Source organism: Leptosomus discolor, chromosome Z (genome assembly GCF_034619465.1).
Source record: "Leptosomus discolor isolate bLepDis1 chromosome Z, bLepDis1.hap2, whole genome shotgun sequence".
Taxonomy (NCBI): domain Eukaryota; kingdom Metazoa; phylum Chordata; class Aves; order Leptosomiformes; family Leptosomidae; genus Leptosomus; species Leptosomus discolor.
Genome location: NC_141419.1, coordinates 46,857,778 through 46,881,133, shown reverse-complemented (window position 1 = coordinate 46,881,133; position 23,356 = coordinate 46,857,778). Strand labels below are relative to the sequence as shown.

The 23,356-nt window shown below is 37.1% G+C and overlaps 1 protein-coding gene across 2 annotated transcripts in view; it reads right to left on the bottom strand.

Moving 5' to 3' along the window:
• Positions 1-1,324: 1,324 nt before the first annotated feature.
• The window catches only part of FBN2 (fibrillin 2), a 170,309-nt gene continuing 148,277 nt past the window's right edge, over positions 1,325-23,356 (bottom strand). Inside the window, exons 47-66 of one of the 2 annotated variants that reach the window (XM_086479915.1) lie at positions 21,838-21,966; positions 21,401-21,520; positions 19,040-19,165; positions 18,649-18,801; positions 18,002-18,067; positions 17,584-17,709; positions 17,358-17,477; positions 16,488-16,610; positions 15,921-16,052; positions 14,424-14,549; positions 11,923-12,129; positions 11,149-11,274; positions 10,423-10,545; positions 10,155-10,271; positions 9,369-9,497; positions 7,644-7,763; positions 4,945-5,176; positions 4,104-4,267; positions 3,266-3,273; positions 1,325-1,699 (exon numbers count right to left, since the gene is read on the bottom strand). In XM_086479915.1, coding sequence (XP_086336041.1) covers positions 1,325-1,699; positions 3,266-3,273; positions 4,104-4,267; positions 4,945-5,176; positions 7,644-7,763; positions 9,369-9,497; positions 10,155-10,271; positions 10,423-10,545; positions 11,149-11,274; positions 11,923-12,129; positions 14,424-14,549; positions 15,921-16,052; positions 16,488-16,610; positions 17,358-17,477; positions 17,584-17,709; positions 18,002-18,067; positions 18,649-18,801; positions 19,040-19,165; positions 21,401-21,520; positions 21,838-21,966 — 2,822 coding nt within the window. Of the gene's footprint in view, positions 1,700-2,263; positions 2,272-3,265; positions 3,274-4,103; positions 4,268-4,944; positions 5,177-7,643; positions 7,764-9,368; positions 9,498-10,154; positions 10,272-10,422; positions 10,546-11,148; positions 11,275-11,922; positions 12,130-14,423; positions 14,550-15,920; positions 16,053-16,487; positions 16,611-17,357; positions 17,478-17,583; positions 17,710-18,001; positions 18,068-18,648; positions 18,802-19,039; positions 19,166-21,400; positions 21,521-21,837; positions 21,967-23,356 lie in introns of both variants that reach the window. The other variant, XM_086479916.1, reaches the window with a different exon arrangement.

Sequence of the window (23,356 nt, the reverse complement as noted above, 5' to 3'; positions counted from 1 at the left end):
CTGTCACAAAAAGCACCATTGAGACATACACTTAACACATAATGGTACGACGTTTTAAAAAAAAATTACTAAAGGAAACTAAATATCAATTCATTGTACAAACATCTTTCTTACAAAATAGGCTATGATAAAATGAGGCGTATGGTGTATAACTACAGTATTAGCGAAACTTCTAACAAATGGGTTTCAAATACACATTTTTCTTGTCTGCACTGCGTAATTAGTTTGCACATATGGCAGTCCTGATATAGCCCTTGGTTTTTAGTAAATGCACCATTAATTCAAGCCAGCACCAAACAGTATGACACATCATGTGTTCCCTTCAGAGAAACATTTTCTTCAGCTGCCTACAGTAATGCAAGTTTGTAGAGCACCCTTTGTGAGAATGAGGTGTCGTTGCATGTGTGGTTCCTTGAGGTTATTGGAAGGAAGTACAGTACAGTTTGGTTCTGCAATTCTAATGGTATTAAAAGCAGTCAAGGTATTTTGCTACAGTGGTTGTGCCTCTTCTTCCATTATTTGGTGTGGCTGATTCAGAATACAATCCTATTGAGCTGCTGTGAAATACAATCTCTGCAGAGACTGATATTGTAATTCTTGTCCTTTAAGACTTTTTTTTTCTTTTTTTTTGAATACTCCTAAGTTTTGCAAGAGCACTTTAGAATATCCAGAAGATGTAGTACAGTGCTCTTTCAGCTCTGATACATTTTAAAATTACTTATGTACTATTTAGATGACTGGCCCAAATACAAAAGGAAACGTCTTTCAAATCTTTTTTTTTTTTTTAATTAAGAAAGTACCTCTAAAATATTATAGCTCAAATTTATAAATCTAAAGAAAAACAAGCAAGTTTCCCTTTTTGTTTACATAATTTGTTATTTTCTCCATATATTACTGCATTAAAAATAAATAAACTTCTATATTTTTTTTTTTAACTAGGAACTATAGCAAAATACCCAAAGTGTTACAGACTGCTAACAGGAAAAAAATAGCTCACATTTTTTTGCCATTTAGTGCCATATGATGACTTTTTGAACTTTAGCTTTTTAATATACTTTAAATTGAGGTTATATAAAAGATACAGTAACCATGATCGCCATTGTAATCAAAGTTTTGGCGATGGCAGAATTTAAGTTACCCTTAGGTAACCACCCTAAAGAGTGGTTCTGCAGTCTCGACAGGATGGAAAGAAAGAGGTCTTCCCCTCTCCCTTCCTTCCCCAAAAGTCAGTGACTGTTTCAAAGCCTTTGAAAAGCAGATATGCTCAGGTGGGTAGACAGGTGAACAGAAGTGACTGAAGAACTTGACTCAGTCTGGAAGATGGCTAGTAGAGGTCTATCCACAGCCTCATTCTGAGAGCTTCCCCGAGCTCTCCTAGGAGGTAGTTGTCCTCGTTGCTGTCTTCCAGTTTCTTTAGCTCCTTTTTCTTATATAGAGGAATGCTAGTGATTTCCAGTGTGTGAGTTCCAGGCACTGACTTTTTCTTAACTGTGTGCAAATAACTCAGTCCATCCCTCTGATGGATTCGAAAGATGCCATCATCATTGCCATGTGAGATGATGTAGCGCACGTGGTTGGTAAGGGGCTCAATGGCTGGCATGAGTTCTAGGAGATGCTCATTTTTGTCAAGCCTGGAAATGTTGACTCTCATCTTCAAAGGACTGTCCATGTCTAGGCTTCCCAAGCTAATCTGCTCAATCTGAAGTAAAGGAGGAAAGATTGTTTAGAGCAGGAGAGAAAGAGATATTCACTTGCATCGAGAGAAGAATAATACGTGATTATTAACAGTTTCTGCATTTGTCCAAAACTAACTGTGAAAGAAGCAATTCTAAATCCTTTCCAACTGGAAGAACTGCTTGATTCCACATAATATACACTGTAAATCTTAGAGGCTTCTTACACAGGCTTAACAGGATAATTAAAAGTTACAGCATCAGGTCTACAGAGGGGGCTCAGATTTCAGATTGTTTTCAGAATCTGTTTAACTTCATGCTTGCAAAATCCATGTAAAGAAGTGACCTATGTTTACTACTGGAGTAAAGTCTGTAGGTGAGGCACAGTCTTGTTCTTATGATCGACTTCAGTGGGGAACATCACAGAAATACCACAACACTGTATGCGAATTACCTGAAACTTCTGGTAAAACTGTTTTAATGACTCCTGGCTTCTAAAAACAAGCAGGCTCAGCATTTGGTGACATATATACAGTGATTACAAAGGAAACTGAAGTAAAGAGAGAGCTGTTGTATTGTTAGCCTTCTACAGAATGGCCTAGTACATCACATTGTTCAATTACATCCTATTTGGACCACTGAAAGGAGTGTGGAAAAAAGCATTGTTTTTCTGACAAGTCAGTCATGTTCTTTTTTAATTTGAGCTTCAGTATGGTTATGTGCAGGTGTGAATCTGCTCAGAGGTGTTAGCTGTGAACTCAGTTGCAGGCAAAGGGTGAGAATGAGTGCATTTCTAGGAAAGCCACCTAACAACAGCTTTTGAAAGTGCTCTACAAAAATACGTAAGATGTAGTCTTCTTTAGGAAACCTCATACTAAGTGAGGTACCTGGCCTATATGTCAAGACTCTTTCACACTTGTAAAGATAGCAAAAGATTTCTCTCTCTGAGGGAATTCCAATCACTTGTCAGTACATATGTGCACTAATATGTAATGTAATTAAAAACACATGGTGAAAACAAGGAGAATTTGTGGACAGGAGCAAGTACTGTATTGTTTTAAATACCGCACCTCATAGACATCATTAGCAGTGAGATTATTTCTTTCTTCCATAGTTTTATGGCTGTGAAACCTTTCACTTTTACTGATCAAGTAGTTATAAGTACTACAAACTGAAAAGGTTAATGCTATAAAAAAATGTATTAACAAGATACAACAGTTGTGAACTAGATATGAAATTAACTGTGCAACAGAAAAAATATTTTTCAAAACATCCATGTATTTCTGTGGTGGGTTGACCACAGAATTTAGACTGGAACAAGTCCAATCAGAGTTGCGTTGAGGGAAAGAGGATGTTTGTGGGAAGTGTGGATGTGAGTGGGGAAATCAGACATTTAGATTTTAAGTGCCAACACTATAACCTTTAGAGCAGAAATTATAGGATTACTAGATTCTTTAGAAACTTTGCCAATACAAGAACTGGCTTTGATGGCATCATGCAAAGTAGTGTGTACTAAGCCTGGAGCTTCCGGATTGTTTTATGTTCTTACCCTTTTAGAAAGGAGACTTGTTCCCCCATTCTTTCAATGTAACTTGTGTGGCTAGCACACTTCACCATTTTAGTTGAGGGTTTGCATTTTGCCTGTTTGCATTACACAGCCCTTGTACTACTGAAGGAAAATCTCTGTGTGTCCCCACCTCTAAACTGAGTCAGTTTTCCATTACTGCAGATTTCAAGACTGAGCTAATGCTACAAGACAACATCCTATCATACGGATAATGCAGATAACAGATACACAGGTATACTCTTCTAACTTTTGAAAAAAAGCAGCTAAAAGGTGTAAAAAGTAGGACTGTCCTTTCATGAAAGTCCCATAACTTATTTTTTATAAGCCCACAAAGCACAGCAAGAAAAAAAAAATAAGTCTGAAGTGTAATTCTCAAATACCCTCAGCAAATATTGGACTTAAGTGTATCAGCTAGGTCATGGACTCTAGTCCCCCACAATTGTGAGCACCCATGGAGTAGACAATTAGACTAAAATGATCTGCAAGAAGATCTTTTTAGCTGTCCAGACCATAAAATGTCATCCAGTCTCCTCCTGACAGCAGAAGAGATTGCAGACATGACCAGTTTCCTAGCTCTCTGTAATTATATGAAAAATTATTTCCCTAAATGTATTTTGAGGAACTAGACACAACTTGCACTACAAAGGATTCTTTAAAAACTTCATCTGTTCATATGATTGTCACTGATTGTCACGTTGTTCCTGTCAATAGGACCCAAATGTGAAAACCACTGAGGTAGGGGAAAAAAGATTTTTGCCATTGAATGAAGCCTGTTAAAAAATTCCCTCCATTTACTGATAGTGTTGAGTATGGTATCTCTGAAAATACCTCGAAGTACATTATAGTACTTATTTATCCTGTACGTACAGTATCGTTAGCACTTCTCTTCTTCCTGTTGTCTTTTTTGGAATAGCCATTGACTTTGCACTCATAACATGCTTCAGGGGACAAAGCATTCTCTTCATCAGCATCTCCATCCAGTGGCAGGTACTGGCCTTTGTTAAATCCCATCCCTGAGACACAGTGGCTGTTGAATAAAAACATCTGCTTTAGTTAATGTTTCATGAACTGTCCTGTTAAATGGAAAGTGAGTGTATATAATCTGTACCACAGTGTCTTTTCCCCTTCCTTTCCCTTCCCTCATCAGGAAGTCTGCACTAATTTTCTTCACACTCGTGTGGCATACTGAATGAAATACAACTGTTGGCTGAAGCCTGTGGGCTTTTCTAATTTCATTTACAAGTTTTACAAAGAAACCAAACAAAACCAGCCTTCCCTGAACTTTGGAACTGAAGAATTTAGCCATTGTCATGTAACAGAACAATGTTAATTTGTGTTTAATGTTCTGGGTTGATCAGTGTGGCTTAAAACTCTTAATTATCTCTGTGTAGATGGTACCTATCCTTATGCAGTAACAGTCCTCATTGAGCAGGTTTGTGAAGGAGTTCTTGGGCTGATACTGGGAGAGAAAGCAGAACTAATTGTTTAATGTTGCTTATATACTAGATTTAAAATAAGTGTCACACTGCATGCATAGACATATCCTTCTTGCTAGCTTATGGCTATTGTGTGCAAAGGTAGTAGAAAGGATGACTTAGTATCCTGTCCTTCATTTGCACCTCTGCTCTTCAGTCTGACTAGGGTCCAGCCTTTTTATAGCCTTCTGAATGTGTCTTTGACGAATGACTGTATGCAGATACTCACCCTTGTCCAACTCTGTAGTAGCCAGGTGGACAGCCACAAAGATAACCACCTTCAGTGTTGGAACAACCATAATTGCAGGGGTTCTTGGTAGAAGAACACTCATTCACATCATGGCATGCACTGGAGAATTGGTCATAAGAAAATCCAGATGGGCAGGCACACTTATAACTTCCAAGTGTGTTGTAGCAAGAAGCAGAGCCACACGCATTAGGATTGGAGCACTCATTTTCATCTAGTAAGCAAACAAAAGTATATTGCTATCTTCTAATCTGACAGACATCAGGCAAGCATGATGTAGCTAACAAATGAGAACATCTGCAAGTCGTAGGGCTCTGCTACTTCGTTGACCTCACTACCCCATAGAGAATTGGTCTCTGAAGAAAAAGTGCATTGGAAAATGTCCCAAACACATATAGCTGGGCTGTAAAGGTATTTTAGGATACTGCTAATTTTATATTGACTCAATGCTCCCCCTTCCTTCAAGGTATGTCTCCTGTTTTGCTTAGAGGTCCTTGTTCCCCTAGCAGGGTACACTCCTACCATATAAATCCACAGAGGAGAAATGAGCTGGAACTCCAGTCATACTCCAACCATGACAGTGTTCCTGTGCACCTAGTGATGAAGTGAAGTTAGCACATACTTGTAGTGGAAACCTATAGGCTCTGTGAGGGGAAAAAGAAAAGAAAGTATTGTCTTCACATTGTGGGTGTTGAATTAAGATACAGAAAAGATGACTTCTCCAGTCAATGTGACTGATTCAGTTCTGGACTATATTGTGAAAAATGAGTGAGAAAAGTAGCTTGTTGTATGGAAGATTGTGTTTTGATAGTTGGCATGTGTTGCTTATTTTATTTATCTTACCAAGGTACTGTTGCCCTGTATGTGTTTTCCTCTCCAATACCATTAGCGTGTACTTTACCATTCTTGCCTGCAGTTACTAGGAGACACATTCATTTGAAGACTATCTTTAATATTCAGAGACTGTAGCTCTGAATTGGAATTTTGTGGGAGTTGTTCATGGTGTGTTACTGTTACTCCCACCCCAGTCCTTTGCTTTCTTTGCTGTAGAGCATCATTAAGAAAGGAGTGATGATGGGGGTTGGGACTTCAAAAAAAACTGCCTGGTGTGCTGCTTAATGTAAAATGGGTGTAATAAACTAATTTATATGTCTAGCATCAGAACAGTAAGATCAGCCTATATGAAATGTATGGCAGTGCTCACAGCCATCCTCCAGTTATGACAGTGTTGATGAAGAACTATGAAAGCAAACTTGACAAGATAAACCTGTTATGGTGGCTATGAACAGTACAGGATGGGGTTTTTTTGGGTGTGTGTTGTTTTTTATTAAAAATAAATTCCCACATTTCATTTGGTATGGGAGTTAGCTTAGTTCATGAAATATAGATAAGAAATAATAGTTTGAATGGGGTAAGCCTACAATAAAACTGCTGAGCTGATTAATTTGTCCCTGTTCCCTGCCCAAAGAACTAATGTTGGTCTTAAGACTGTATTTCGTAAGCAGGAAACCCTTAATGGTTATGTTCATATTTTTTTCTCCCATTCATTATAGTTTCTATTCTCAAATTGCTGATGATGGTGAGTGATTCTTATTGAGGAAAGGTGGGGGTTTTTTTCTTTCTATTTCCCGCACACACATCCCCCCCAGCAGAGGTACTTACATTGATGCTTTCACAAATTCAATGAACATCTTTCTACTTTTCCAAGATGGAGATTTTTCTGAGGAGTAGGGAGTCAGAATTTAGGCCTTACTAGGAAAACTTCTTGTCACACAGGGTTTCAACAGGATAAGTATGTTTTCTTGTTACCTTATATCATTGATTTATGTTGGGAGTAATATGTGTATGGATGGAGTGGGAGAGAGGAAAAAAAGATTTGTGTCTGCATACCCTTTGTCCTAACCTTTGGCACCCTCAGCACGTTTGCTGATGACACAAAGCTGTGTGGTGTGGTTGACATGCTGGAGGGAAGGAAGGCCATCCAGAGGGACCCTGACAGGCTGGAGAGGTGGGCCGAAGCCCACCTCACGAAGTTCAACAAGGCCAAGTGCAAGGTCCTGCACCTGAGTTGGGGCAATCCCAAGCACAGATACAGGCTGAGTGATGAGTGGATAGAGAGCAGTCCTGTGGAGAAGGACTTGGGGGTGCTGGTAGATGAAAAGCTGGACATGAGTCGGCAATGTGTGCTCACAGCCCCGAAAGCCAGTTGCATCCTGGGCTGCATCAAAAGATGTGCAGCCAGCAGGTCAAGGGAGGTGATTCTGCCCCTCTGCTCCACTCTGGTGAGACTCCACCTGGAGTGCTGTGTCCAGCTCTGGTGCCCCCAACACAAGAAAGACATGGACCTGCCAGAGGACCATGAAGATGATCAGGGGCTGGAGCACCTCCCCTGTGAGGACAGGCTGAGAGAGTTGGGGTTGTTCAGCCTGCAGAACAGAAGGCTCTGGGGAGGCCTTATAGTGGCCTTCTAGTACTTAAATGGGGCCTACAGGAAATATGGGGAGGGACTCTTTACCAGTGAGTGTAGTGATAGGGTGAGGGGTAAAGATTTCAAACTGAAAGGGGGGAGATTAGACATTAGGAAGAAATTCTTCACCCTGAGGGTGGTGAGACACTGGGGCACAGGTTGCCCAGAGAGGCTGTGGCTGTTTAAATGTATTCTGTGCTGTTTGTTTCCTTACCAACACATTGATTCCACTGGTAATGCTGAATATATCCTTGTGGGCATCCGCATCTGTATCCACCTAGGATGTTTTGACAGCCATGCTGGCACCTATGGTTTCCATCACATTCATCCACATCTTTGCAATTAGGAGAGAAGTAGAAGATGAATGATTACACAATTATATACATTGCCAAATATGTTACTGACTTTGATCATAATAATTGAAACACCAGTATTTATGGCAGAGGAATACTGCTGTAAGATAGAAGCACCATTCAGGTTGGTCTTTTGGAAAGCCTGAAAGTCAATTAATGTAATGTTCTTTCTATCTATCAATAATACAATTGGAGGTTTTGAGCCTTTACACTACTCAGATGTGGAGAAGAAACACTACAGTTATCTCAGTTTTCAAACCAACTATGTAGGACTAAGCTTTCAGCTTCCTGGAACATATTGAAGTGTTCGAATACATACCAAATTTAGATGGAAGTGCTTACCTTTACAATTAATAAAAAGCCATCTAAAAATCTCTGAGATATGTAAATAAAGGACAAAGCCACAAAGAAAAAAAAAAAAGTAAAAATTCAGTCATCTGAAATAGTGCTTGCTATAAGAAATAAGTGGATTGTAAGCAGCTTAATGTGTCAGATACAGTGTGCTGTTCTGATAGAAAATAAAAAATCATGCATGATATCACAGGTTCTAAGTTGCACTCTAGTTGTCCACGGTTTGAAACAAATTTAATGAAACTATGATGTCCCAAAGCCTGAGGTCCGGAAAACCATCGTGCCAGGAACTGAAAGCTGTCATTTAGCATTTAGAGCAGTTCCGATGTGCTAGTTGTGTATGTAACTTGTGAATGCTTTGATATGTATAATTAAGTGTTGTGTTTCGTACGTGCTGGGTAAAGTATGCAATAAGGATGTATCTACTTTATGAGAACAAAGTAATCTGACAGAAGATACTGCTTTCTAAAACTTCTGGCTGTGTATATTCTGCACTGTTACTATAGAAATGAGCTCTAAAAGTCTATTCCTGTTTTAAATGCTGTATCAAGGTAGCTGATATTTTGAGATATCATAAGTTTGTGCAGGTATACCTCTGCATTTCTGATTCTCAGCAGTCACATGGCCTAGTACTGCCTTTTAATTTCTTCTTTGCTCAATATCTGAGGCCCACTGAAGAGTCTGGAGCTCTCAAAGTACAGATTTCCTGACTGGGGGTCCCTTTTGGGCTGAAGGGGAGAGATGTAGCAACAATATAATCTGTATTTTAACTGTAGTGAATTACCCTTCTGAATGTGTATCTCTATGGTAGAAGACTCAAAGTAAGGAATTTAGAATCTTATCTTAGATACCCTCAGGTGGATAACTGCAACTAGCTGAAACAAAAATTGTAGACAGATTCTGTTTTGACTGTATGAAAATGAAAAAGAAGAAACAACTAGACTTTTAGATGCTTAAACCTGTGTGAAGTTGAAATGGCAGCATGGAAACAATTGTTCAAGAGTTCAGCTAAAAAGTGACATTTTATGCTAATTGTTGTAAAAATTACTCAGGCAGTATGTTCTTACATACAATTATGCTTAAAATTACTCAAAACCATTCCTATTTCTTTTTGGTATGGTATTTGCTTTTACTATGGCTGGTGTTCTGCTTTATCTGTCTTTGACATCACAGGATTCACCAGACACAGACATAAAGATTCGCACCATAAAAAAAATTTGACCTTCGCTAGTTACCTTCACAGTTCAATCCAGTAGAATCCAGAGAAAATCCCCTTTGACATTCACAGGTAAAACTCCCAGGAGTGTTTTGGCAAATTCCTTTTGATCCACAAAGCGATGGCTGAGAACCACATTCATTGTTATCTTAAAAATGCAGAGGAGAGAGAAGAAGCTTGGTGTACCTTGTGGGATAATTTTAGACAGGTTCATATAACTTTTCTTAAGAGGTTGAAATCCACAGAGGTGCAACAGTTTATTTTGAAATTGTAGGTTTTCATATTTAAATGTCAGATGACCTGATGACTCATGCAAAGCTATGAGTAATTAATAAATTCGAAGTGCAAGCTGTCATTCAGTTATCAGTATGAAAGACACAGGTATGTAATTTCTGACAGTGGAAAAATGTCAGAAATTTAGCTGAACTAAAACAGTTTCAGTTGGCAAGATTCATATATATGCTTAAGATCTAAAGACATCTGTATCTATTAAAAGAGAAAATGCAGTCTGTATTTGTTTAACTACTTTTTAAATCAGATTTTAATACTTTACCCCATTGCCTCCACTTAGAATATAACAACATGTATTAAATATGTACAACTGTTCACTAACCAAGAAAACGCAAAGGGTGGATAGGCTGATTTTTCTTTAGCTATAGTTGTTGCTTTTCAAAATCTGTTTTCTGGACTACTGACATTATTGCTCTGTATTTTTTCTGTTTATACAGAGCAAAAGAAATGAATGAGAATTGAGAATGTTGTTCTTATAGAAAAACTGATGCAAGAAAGGTAATGTTTTTCTTACCAATACAAGCTGTGTGATGTTGTGTAAAACCAGGTGGACATTTGCATGTGAAGCCTCCAAGGGTGTTGACACAGAGAAACTGACAATTGTGTTGTTTGGTATGACATTCATCAAGATCTGAAAGTAAGACATGTTGTTGTCTTGAGAAAAGTCAACAATAATAGAAGTACATTTAGTCTAACTTGATAAAAATATCATACTTCAAAACTACTTCCTTTTATGTCAAGGTGCAACAAAATTAAAAGTTACTGTGTATAACTTTATTTACCTTTACATGTCTTTCCATCTTCCTGAAGGATGTAGCCCCGAGGACATGAGCACTGATAGCTCCCTTCTGAGTTCTTGCAGATAAAATTGCATGGTTTAGGAGACTGAGAGCACTCATCAAGATCTAAAGAGAGAAAATGTTAAGTATCTGTTGTACTGATTTCTTTGTCTGCCTTTGAGGGGTGTTTTCTAAACTGCACTATATTTAAGAGAAAAATGTTTGTAGAAAAACCCCCCACTTTACATTTGTTCAGAGTTCTCATTTCTTTCTCTATGGATGTGTTGCTGTGGAGTTTCTATGCAATTGCCACTACAGTGACAAACTGTTTTGAAAGAGTAATATACTAGAGTGACAGTGGCATTAGTATTTCCATCTAAGGACTAAGTATTTACTTTTGGGCATACTATCATACATTTGTGTTAACTAACAGAAAAGTGGGAAAATGTAGACCATGAAGTAATGAGCTGGTTTGTCAGTCAAAATGGTTATACAGCTGAAACGTATTTCAGTGAACATTCTACTGCAGGAATATTGCCAGTAAAGCTTGTTTCTCAATTTCTGCAAATGAAATACAGAAATAGACGTGCATATTAGGAAAAGAAAGATAGAAAAGAGATAAAAGAGATAAAGAGAAAAAAACTGCTTTGATACAGAGGTTTACAGAGGTTGATACATCATTATGTACCAAATAAAAAATCAGCTGATTATTAAGATGCTGAATCTTACCAATACAAGATGTGCCGCTTATGTCAGTGGTATAGCCAACTTTGCAAAAGCATCGGAAGGAGCCCATAGTGTTAATACACTGTCCATTTCTACATAAGTTTGGCATGACCTTACATTCATCAATATCTGTATAGAAAATATTAAATATGTCATCTTTCAGTTTCAAATTTGACTTTTTTCTTCTCTTCCATTTTTCAGAGTTGTTCATCATCATGCTTCTGATAGGAATTTTACCCTTTCTTTCTCTTTAAAAATGGATCTGAATTCAAAGTCAAATATTCTTCAAACTTTCATTACTGTTTTTTGGATCAAAACCTTCCTAATTTATTGGATACTCAGATGCCAGTTTTGCTAATGCAAAATACAAAACCCAAAGAAGTGAATTTTCTAACAACCAGTTACATGATGTCAAAAAGTTTTCAGCACAATTTAAAAATGTACATTAGCTTCTGCTTCTTGTGTGGAAATAGCAACTGCAAAGCATTCAGTGAGACTGTTGTTGCTGCCTTTGCCATGTATGCAGCTGATCAGCTTACAAAAGCTTTTTTTTTTTCGACCGCAACCCTGAAAACTCTGCACAGCTGTGAGTATTCTGGTTGCAACTAGTGTTTAAAGGTGTTTCTAATTTCTGGTCTCTCAGCAGCATTTGAAAAATCAAACTCTGTTGTTTCGCAGGAAATTCTTCGAAGGAACTTCAAAGAGAATTCTGCGTTTTCTCAAATATGTGAGCATATTCTTTTCCCCTTTTCTGCCTCTTTTCATCTCTGCAAATACCTCTTCCATCTGTAGTGTAGCCTGGTCCATGTGGACAGAGTTTCTTATACTGGGTGGTTCCAGGAAGTGGACAGAGCTCACACTGGTTACCCCAGCCCCGGCCTCCATCACAGCAGCACTCAGATTTAGTGACAAGATTCCGGCTGCTTGAAGCCATCTGACACATTGTCTGTAAAACTTCAGCAAAGCAAAACCCTTGGCGATTATCTGTAAGGAAGAAGTAGGGAGATCAAGAGTAGAAGATAAACATCTGATCCATTAGTCATCTGATGTATTATTCTGGCTCTCTGTCAACACATGTAAGCACTAGAAGATTATTAGCCACCAGCCTGTGAAGTCTATTTTGACTTAGCCTTTCAGATTTGTTGTGTCTTCTGATAATCTGCTGCCATTCCAAGTGTAGTCCAGACATCACTGAAGTTCAGTACCTGCATGAGCTGGATAAAAGTTTTACTTCCAGGAAAGTTGTGCCCTGGGGCATATCTGGTGAGCTTGCTTGATAGTAAAAGAGGCTGTGGGTTCCACTTAATCTGCCTATGTCTGACTTGCATTTGAATGATTTACTTGGAGTGGGGTTAGAAGGTTGTTTTATTTGTTTGTTTTACTTGCCAAAATAGCATGTCTGATCACCCATAATTATTGTGATGTGGTTTAAATGACAAAATCTTTAGCACTTAAGTGTCCATACAATACAGTACTTTTTCAGTGGCACTCCTAGTTTTTGTTGGGTGGGAAAAAAAATAAAAATTATATGGCCTTACTGTTGATCTGTCCCTTTCTAAATCTACTTTCCTTAATTTTTAAACCTTTTGGTTAATATCTGTCAGATGAAAGAGGAGCAAAACTTCAGCTCCTATGAGTTTCCTTCAAACTAATGGAAACTAAATATTGCAGAGATGCTATCTTCTAAATAGGCTGTGTCACTTTTTTTACTTGTTCATTAAAATGCAGACATTGTCAACTGTGGTCTGAAAGATGCTTATATTTTTAAATGAAAGCTTTCATTTTTTTTTCTTAAAGCTACAGTTAAAATCCTTCAGAGCCCACAGAATGTGTATATCAAGACGCGGCTGACTTTCTCTTAGAAGTATAAAGAGTAGAATCTGTACATTTCTTACATGAATCAGGTAATATGCGAACTTCGGTTATAGGCAAAACTTACTTTGGGTGCCCGGTAACTAAACTGCTTACATCAAATAAAGCTGTCCTCACTGAAAGTGTCAGTTGTGTGAGACAGCATGTTTGCTATAGTAATCTGCAAGACTCAGCAGATTTCTGTTCTCCTAGACAGGTATATTGTGCAGGTCTTTATGCACATTATGACTTGAAGAACATGTAATGCTTTGTCCCCAGTTTGAGATGCGGAATAAAATTTTAATGTGAACAGAGTATAAAGGTTTGCACAATATATTTAAAATAATATAATCTAAGACTTAATATTTGACTTTAATTCTGAAGAAAGTACTTTTCTTCTGCCAGTCTCATTTTTTATTGTAATTTCTGGCCCAGGAAACCCTAAAGGAAAAGCAGTAATGAGCATACTAAGCCAAAGCATAGTTTTCAGAAAATAATAAGAAAATCATATATTAAATATAAGAAAGCAATAATAACTTCCAATCACAGTATTTCATTTGCATTAATGATTGGCTGGGGTTAACAGACTGTAGCATCCTCTTTCCATCTGGTCTTAATCCTTAGGAAATACCCTGCACTTCCAATGCTATTGCTTTGTTGTGAAGTCAGCATATTACTGATGACAATTTACAGAGGGGCTGGTTTCATAAGATTATATACAAGTATTTTTGATGCAGGAATACTAATAAATACTCATACAGTTTCACTATTATAAAACACTTTGAAGTATCTACACTTGAACACTGATCATGAAAAAGTAAGTTTTTGCAGGTTTGATTTCTGAAACGGGAACAATCAATTTTATAGTGTAAATGACAAGTCTGAACATATTGAAAAGGAAATAGAGGCTGATGAGTATAAAACCCTTCATCATCATTTAATGTGCAGGCCTGCCTCAATTTTTTTTAAAGTATCTTGCAATTTTTTGGTGAAATCCTAACATTTTGTATTCATAATCACTGTCTGAATTAAAGGTACAGAAAACTGAGATGCCTAGTTACAGTATTGTGGTGCTTAAGATCACGTTCTGAATATGCAAACACTTGCTTTTGCTCTGCAACCTGGTTTTTGATCTAAGGTAACTAAATTCTGCTTCTTCTTTAAAAATACTTGTATTTTGTCTGGATAGTGTTACTCAGCACCATATTTATGTCCTTTGGAATTTAGACACTTCTGTGTGAGGCCTCTGATTGCTGGACTAAGCTGACATTCTCAAGATGCTCCACATGCCTATCATTATTAATTAATAAGGATCAATATTTCATTTCTGTAGATATGAGAGCTGTTAGGTACTCACAAGCCTAATTTACACTCTGCATCCTTTATACTTTAATGTAAAATGTAATGTATATGAAAGAGACATTTACCGAGACACTCAATGCCTGATGGACTTGATAGGAATCCTTCATTACATTCACATCGGTAGCTCCCAATAATGTTCATACAACGACCATTTTCACAGATACCTGGCTTGGTGCGGCATTCATTTTCATCTTTGCAAAAATGTAATAAAAAAAAACCACCAAAAAACTGTTACAAGGAAATCTATCAGACTCATAGAATGCTTTAATTATTCTGTGTAATATTTGCAAAATATTTGCAAAAAGTGGAAAATCAACAACCAATTAAGCCTGGAAAGGATCTTCCTAGTAACACTATCCTATTCCATTCTTTATGTACTACATCCTAGGCCAAAAGCTTTAATCCTTGTATGTTCTTTGCCACTTATAACAAAAAGCAGGAAACACTTGCAGCAGAACAAGTTCTAGTCATAACTTTTACCTGGCAAGTAACATTCAAATAAAATTGGAATACATGCATGATCTGAGTAACAAAATTTCACTTTGTAATCATGAAGAATCTCTGAATACATTTGACCTCTTCTGCAGTCAGTCACATTTCAGTCCACACATCATTTCCCTGAAACAGTTAACAATCTTAGTGTCTTTTCTTGCACAACTAATGGTACAGGTACTGTAAGCAATTACACACCTTCACAGAGTTAAAATAAAACCTCAGGTGATTTAAAGGCAGCATTACATGGCAAAAAAAAAGTAAAAAAAAACTTATTAATACAGATTTATTTCCCCTTAAAAGAATCATAAAGATCTATAAAAGAGAGTAGTCATTCTCTTGCTGAAGGAACACTTTTAATATACTCTTATTTAAAGCATTCACTGAGATGGATGTTTAATTTTCCTTTTTTTTTCCTCTAAGCCAATGACAGCCTCAGCTACTTCTGTCAAAGAACTTTGGAATGGTCTTTTTTTTTTAATGTACCAGAAGAAAGCAAAATTTGCCAAAATTCTGCCTCACCTAATTGAGAAAATGATGGAGGAAAGCTGTTTGTTTACTTACAAGACAAAGTATTATTTTGAACTATGGCAGTTTCCACATCTTTTGCTCTTCATGGCTTTTAGATGTTGTTTTAGAATCTTACAGTTTTAATTCTTTAAGGAACTACCACATTATTTATAAACAGTACTAATGCTAAAGGAAATAAAACTTTTTATTTATAATAATTTTGCTTCCTGCTCATCAAATGGGGTCTCTTTCGTTTGGCAACTTATATTTTTAAATCTAACAACTGTCTGAAAAACTTTCTGACTTTGTTCTACAACAAAAGGAACAAACCCAGAGTTTTTATTCTGAAATACTTATTAGTCATTTAGAACTACTTTCAGATATGGCAGCACACCTTGAAACTAAAAAGGAAGTTTAAGAGGTTGGGCATCACTAGCTATCTTTTAAGTGTTCTTTATGAACTGCTGTTTTCTAGTTTACTATGTACATATACAGAGGATTTGTCATGTGTTTGGTTGTTTGTATTTCAGTAGATGTCATCTTCTCTTTCGAAGCTTTACCTGTGCAGCCCTCTCCATCAGGTCTCCGGGTCATTCCAGGAGGACAAATGCACATAAAAGTACCAATCAAATTTTTGCACGTCATGCCTCTCGATTTGCAGTCATGGAGACCTTCAGCACACTCGTCTAGATCTGGAAAAAAATAAAAAAAAGTATTTTCTGTTTGAGCTTCCTTCCAGTAGCTTCAGTTACTGAAGACAATTAGAACTTTCTCAAGCAAAAGCATATACAGACTTCCCTAACTAATAAGCACTGAAGAAAAATCTGAGAGCTATGCTTAATTGCAATTGTCTTAGTCTTTGTGAGCTGTATTGCCTTGCCATGTTAAAGATGAACTTCACCATTGTGACCTTCTCAGCTTTACAATCCCCACCAAGGGGTACACGCGATAGTAAAAACACTACATACTGGTTCTTACATGAGTTCTGAGAGAGTAAATCACCACCTGCTGGGCTATTTGCTACATTCCACTGAGAATGAATGCAAGACACACAGAAATATTTGGATTATGCTTTCGCCAGCACAGGGTGATGGAAGTTGGGGAAAAGTTTATATGTCAGTCATTACCTTTGCACATCTTTTGGTCTTCTCTTAGTTCATAGCCGACTGGACATGTGCATTCATAGAAACCGTAAGTGTTGATACAACGAAAAGCACACAGCAAGGGATTCTGAGCACACTCATTTATATCTGAACAGAAAGGAACAAAAATAATCATTCTCCACTAAGTTTTAAAACAATCACCAAGAAGGTTTTCTTATACCTGTGCTTCTCTTGTCATCTAAAAAGTACCAGAAATGTTGTAATTCAAATCAGAAACTTGTGGATGTTTGGTTTTGAGTAGCCAGAGAAAACTGATCAAGGCTCTGCTTAAAAATAATGGCACAATAAATATGGAACTACTTGAGCTTAGAATAACAAGCTGGGACAGGCCTATTTAAAATTTTTATTATATTATTTTTTTTTAATGTATTTTTTGTGTGATGTCAGCTTTTTTCCCAACTCTGAAAAAAATGAACTCTTGCTTCAGAACGCAAACTAATGATTCATAAAATACAAAATCTGTAAGAAGCATCCTGATCAGCATCTGATGATAGCAGAATGGTTGTACACAATTCTCACACCTTGAAAAATAAGACGTACTTAACAAAACCAATAGAAGATCACAGTTACTACCACCCCCCACCCCCCACCCCTGACCCCTGCCCCTTTCTAACAAACGGATGAATAACCTAACATAAAACAACATAAAATTTGGGAAATCCTGGGAAAAACTAAAAATAATGCTCAAATCAATTCAGGACTTCTTTTTCAATGACATATTTCAAGCAGAGGAATTTTTTTTCCTCCCAGCTATTATAGCACCAAAGGGCTGGTTAATAAATAATTTGAATACTGAGAACTGGACAAAAACTAAAGGAAAAAAAATAAACTTACCTTCACAATTCATCATTGGACCTGGCTCAAATCCTTCATGACAGTTGCACTCAAAACTGCCAATCACGTTAGTGCACGTACCATTTCCACATGGGTTGCCAATTGAACATTCATCAGTATCTGTGTATAATGAATAAATGCAAACTGAAGAGAACTGGGACACATTGCAAAATGTGTTTTAAATTAAAGTCTTACAATTCTTATAAGTTGTGAAATATGGACACACCAATGCAATGTACTCCAGTGTAATCCAAGTTGTATCCCATGGGGCACTCACAGCGGAACGATGCATCAGTATTGATGCAGTGACCGTTTGAGCAAATCCCTGGGCTTTCAAGGCATTCATTCACATCTAAAAAGCAGGAAGATAGGAAGATATTAGCAATCACTTAGCTGATGCATTTCTATATAAAGTCTTAGAAAAACATTTTAAAAAGACTAAGCGCCCTATTCTGTTTGTCTCTAGCCATGCAATTTCAAAGGTAATCTTTTAATTATCAGTTCATAATGGTCCACATTTATTAAAGGTCACCCTCTTGTCACCTGGGGCTGTGGGAAGTAAAGCCAACACATACTATAATATCCAAGGCTAGTTTTAAATATGAATAATTTCTTTTTCAATTATTAGGAAAAAGAATATTTACCTTCACGTGTATCATCAATTCCAGGAATAGTTCCATGACCATATGGACACAGGTCCTGAAAAGCAACTGTAGAGGTATATTTTTTTTAAAGGAGGAGTAAGAGAGAGAACCATGACAGATGGTTAAAGCCATCCAAAGATGTTCTGTATCACTTCTTTCAAAACTGTCAACTGTTTAAATCACGGTCATTATGCTGTCTTGCCAGACGAGTACTTGCAAAAGTAACACTGTCTCTAGGTTGGGGAAGCAGCACTGGAACTCATTGAGCTTCCATGTGCACGTGCTTGGTGACTTCCCCTTTCTGTACTTGGAGAAAACCAAGAACTGAAAACTGTTGACAACTTCAGGGATTCTTGGATCTGTCCCATTTTGCTCTTCTCTTTCCCCTAAAGCTGGCTAGATCTACAGATGGAGGCTACTAGTTCATTTCTCTACACAGCAAAACCAAGAACTCATTATTTCTCTTTTTCTGTGGTTTCTTCTATTTAATTTTATTCTTTTTGTTGACCTGAAAATGGTTCTAAAAAAGTCCATTAAGAGAGAATGCCAAAAAGATCTCTCTTTCTAATGACCTAAAAGGTACAACACAAATGTGGTCTTCTATTTCTCCCACCTAAAAAGGCTTTATTTCAAATCTTGATGTGTACCTTCTTCTTCCTTTGGACAGAGCTCACAAGGATCGCCCCATCCTTCTCCTGGCATTTTACTGCAGCAACACTTTGCCTTTGTGGTGTTGAAAGCCTTTGGCACCGAGCATTTCCCATTCTCAAAGTTGGTGAAACAGAAGCTCTGGCGAGTATCTAAAAAAGAAAATACAGTTATGGGGAGCTAGCACCTCCTGCCTGGTTAGATCATGACTGTCTAGCCCTGAAAGGAATAATGCTAGGCCTGTATTTTTTCATACTATTTTGAAAGCACTTTCCGACCCTCATAAAGGCATAGTTTGGAAGGGACCTGCAGAGGTCCCTTTTTACTCATTCCACAGAGTATCTGTTATCTGTTAGAATAAGGTATTATATTCCTTCATCATTAACTTACCAAAACATCTCCGTCCATTATCAGACAGCACAAAACCTGTAGGACAGATGCACTGGAAACCTCCTGGAGTGTTCGTACAAGAGCCAAAGAGACAGATGTTGGGATCCTCATTACACTCATTAATATCTGTAATTAAAGGAGAAAATGTTCACTGTAACCCCATTAGCTATGAATTCCTTGGTTAAGAAAGACTTTATTAATTTATTTAACTTCAGCATGAGGTGCTCCTCCAATAAAGTCCCCAAAAGATAAAGCAGCCTGAAGGTTCCACTAACTCTTTCAAATTAGAGCATTTTACTGGCATAACTTTCATCTCTAAATACCATTCTCTGTTCTTTGTCACATGTATAATATAAACATTAAATAAATGCTTTCAGACTGAAACAGAGGAGAAGATACATTTCTCACGAGAAAAAATATTTTTCTGTAAACATAAAATATCCAAATATGACTTTTTAAAAATCTGTATGTTGAGGGTTCTTTGTAATTAAATTGGGATTTTTTCATGCTGATTGACTGATTCTTGAACTGAAACTATAGCTAGCTATTAGTAGACGGCAACCTATGATTATATTTATATATTTGGATTTATAGTTACCAGTCTTTCACAGCCAGTCTTGATATGTTATTTAAAATATTTTCCTGTTCAATTGCTTAATTTAGAATATTAATCCCTTTCATTCCGACAAAATGAAAGGAAATATATTAAACGTGCAAGTGAAAACTAAGAATTTTTCTGTGGCTCCCATCTGTTTTGGTTTCTCCTGCATATAATCACCCTGAGCTCAAAAAGTAATCTAGCCATTGCCAACCTTTACAATATAGACAGAATTAATGAATTCTTATAAAGCTGTTTGCATATAAGATTGGTAGAAAGTAATGGGGAACGTATGTTTCAAGAGCTGTCATAATATTAATCAAAGTATTAGTACAATCATACATGATTACCTAGACATTTTCTAGGAATTTTAGCTGCAAATTTTCTGGACACAGGGCAGAATGAAGAAAATAATGCAATTTAGTCCCTTTTACTCAGTTTGGACAAAAATTTGTTTGGCAGTCACTGATACTGTCAAAAACATCAATAAATTCTGTGAGGATACTGAAGTGGCCATAAACAGTGATATTCCTGAAAAAAACAAAAGCTTTCATTTTAAATTCATGATTTTACAACTGTAGATGATTTGAATTAATTTCAAACATAACTGCTAATTTGGAACAGCTGCTGCCAAATGAAACCATGAAGCTGGCAGGCAAACTGAGTATGGTGGCATGAAATAAAAGGATGAGAGAACTCTGGGACTTAGAAAATGCATCTTATTGTTCAAGATAAAAATTCAAAAAGGTTCCTGAGATCCAGTTCCTGCTCCCATATAGATTAGGTGGCTATAGGTCAAATCTTTTATGCCTTCACCAGTGTTTGTTTCAGTCCATACAAGGACAAGCTGCTCATTTATTATGGTGAGTTATTTGTATGAATGTGTGCGTGGGGTGCCACACCAGATAACTTTAGTTATTTAAACTGAAAACCATATTTCTTAATATAGTCACAGTAGGAGGACAGGTGCTTTGTTCTCTGACCAGGCAGAAACCTATGGCTTCTAGGTTAGCTACCTAAAAGTAATTGTGTGCACCTTCCTTGCCAGGTGCCCCACAAAGTTAATTCAAATGCCCGATAAATTCACAGTAGTCCTACTCTTTGTTCTGCTTGAAAAGGGAGCTGTAAATTGGATTTCTCATTCTCCACCACAACAAATCTTAATGCACTGTGTGACATACAGCTCCTGTACGATATTCAAGGCTTTAAAGAGGACTTATATGAACAAACAGCTTTTCCTCCTCCTGTCAATCTCAGCACTTGAAAACAAAACACGAAAACAGTTGTTAGAAGAAACCAATTTAAGCAATTGTTCGCATAGCTCCATAACTTTATCAAGATTTTTAAACTTATTAGTCCTCCGAAACCAGAAGCTTAATTCACACATTGATTGCCAATAATTACCGTTCTGTAAACATTACATAAATACAGTACAGAGGTTGGTTTGTTTCATGAATGGCATTTAGAAGAGAAAAAGTGATTGAAAGACAAAATAGTATTTTTTAAAAGGTAAATATTTTTGTTTGCATTAATGACAAAGTTAATGTAAAAATACAGTACAATACAGTACAAGATAGCTTGCTTTCCATTTTTAAAAACTTTTCCTGGAGACATCTCCTTCTTATTCATGTCACGTCACCATGATTTTAAGTTGGGCAACATTCACAAATGTTAGAGCGTACAACTGTTTTCCACCAAATTAGAATCGCATACTATTTCTAATTTTTAAATTGTTCAGAAATAACAATTACAATTTGCCTTACCCATACAACTTTCACTTTTTACTTCATACCCTGGTGGACAGATGCATCTGAATGATCCTTCCAAATTTTGACAGGTACCAGGAGAGCATGAACCCGGTAGTGCCACACACTCGTTAGTATCTTTGGAGAGTAGAGGGAATTAAGAAAAGTTTAGAATCATGTAATTCTTATGGTAACAAAACAGCCTTATTCATGAAAACGACTGTACTTTTTTTTCTTTTCTCATTTTCCTTTTCTAAGGCACTTAAAGGCTTGAAGATCAACAACTATTCCAAAACCCAGTTACTTCTACTCTGTTTTCATTAAAGTCACTACGTTATTTTTTTTTTTTTTTTAACACTTACTCAGACTGTGGTGCTTCCCTCTGGACGGCAGCTGATAGTTTGATTATTTCAGCTAATCAGTATTTCAATATCTCCATGTGGTATCATACGTACCAATGCAATTCTTGCCATCTAGAGTAAGTTCATATCCTTCATTACATAAACACTTGAAGGAACCAATTTCATTGAAACACTGTCCGTTTCTGCACACCTGACCAAAGAAGGAACTGCATTCATCGATATCTGTAAAAAAAAAAAAAACAAAAAACAAAAAAACCCAGAAGTGAGAGTTGAGCCCTAGCATAGTATCTACAGTATGCTACAAAAACACTCAAGTTGCAATATGTATTTCTGTGGAAAAAGCAAATTTTGCAGCAACAAGGGAACAGCAGTCACTCAGGTGCATTATGATGGATGTTCTAGATGTTCTATTTATGCAATGCTTTTTTTTTATAGGGTAATGTAATTGTCAAACTTGCAGCATTACCTCCACTACTGCATCTGCAGACATTTAATTACTGACAAGTGACTATATGATACTAAATCCACACACAGAAAAGAAAATGTTACATGGAGTGTTCTGGATTTTATCTGGATTTATATGCACTCAAGTTTCCTCCTAAAACCTGCCTTGTCATTTTCAAATTTTAGAATATGTCATTTCCTTTCCACAGTATGACTTTCTTCTTCATAACAGTTCTGAAAATGAGGTTTGAAAATGCTTATTAGTCTGAAGAGTTATGTTAATAATGCAGACTTAAAGGAGCACTGCATAAGAAAAATACAGATGAGAAATGGTCAGAATAAATGAAAAAGATTGGATAAGCATCATGGTGTAAGACTAAGTTACACTTCACTGGTTTACAGTACTTGAATTTGAATGATGAAGACTAACATCAGTTTTACTGAAGAGGTTTTAGTCTGCTTCAGATTTGGAAGCATTAGGTACCTGAAAAAGATGTACTTCAGCCAGTACAGCTGTGCCTGTGTTACTATTCTATTCCAAAGTGCATCTCTTCTGTGTTACAGCTCTACAAGCAGAAATACCTCCAAAGTATTATACTGGGATGGGCTAAATTGCCTTTAAATGACTGGGATAGTTTGGGAGAAAGTCCTGAGGGTCTCCAAGCTGTCAAGAGAAGCGCTAACACAAGGCCAAGTCCCTGAGTCTGCTTGGTCTCCTCAGCCCTCCTGAAGGCACAAGCCTGGAGTAGAGGCACTGGATGCTCCTGGCAGGAGACTGGCAGCTATACTGCCAAGGGAAAGAACTTCCCTGGCAAATAGTGCCATTCTTTGGCTGCAGACTCTTCTTACTTGAAGTAGGTTTTAATTTTCTCTTTCCTGGACAAGGAAAGGATTTAAAATGTTTAAAATACTTACTTAAGACATTTCAGTTATCTCCTGAACCGGAAAGGAACCAATAGATTTGTTCTGTCTTCCTTCTGTAGCAGGAAGGAATGTAAAGCCTTCCTTTCGTTTGGCTTATGCTCTTCACAAGGGAGAGGATCTCCAGAGACCTACGAGCCTGTTCTTCAGCCCAGGAAGATTTTAGTTGCTTTATCACAAATATCCAGGAATTTAAAATGTCCCAAACCATCAGATATTCTGGTGTCCTGTGCTTTAGGGAATAGGA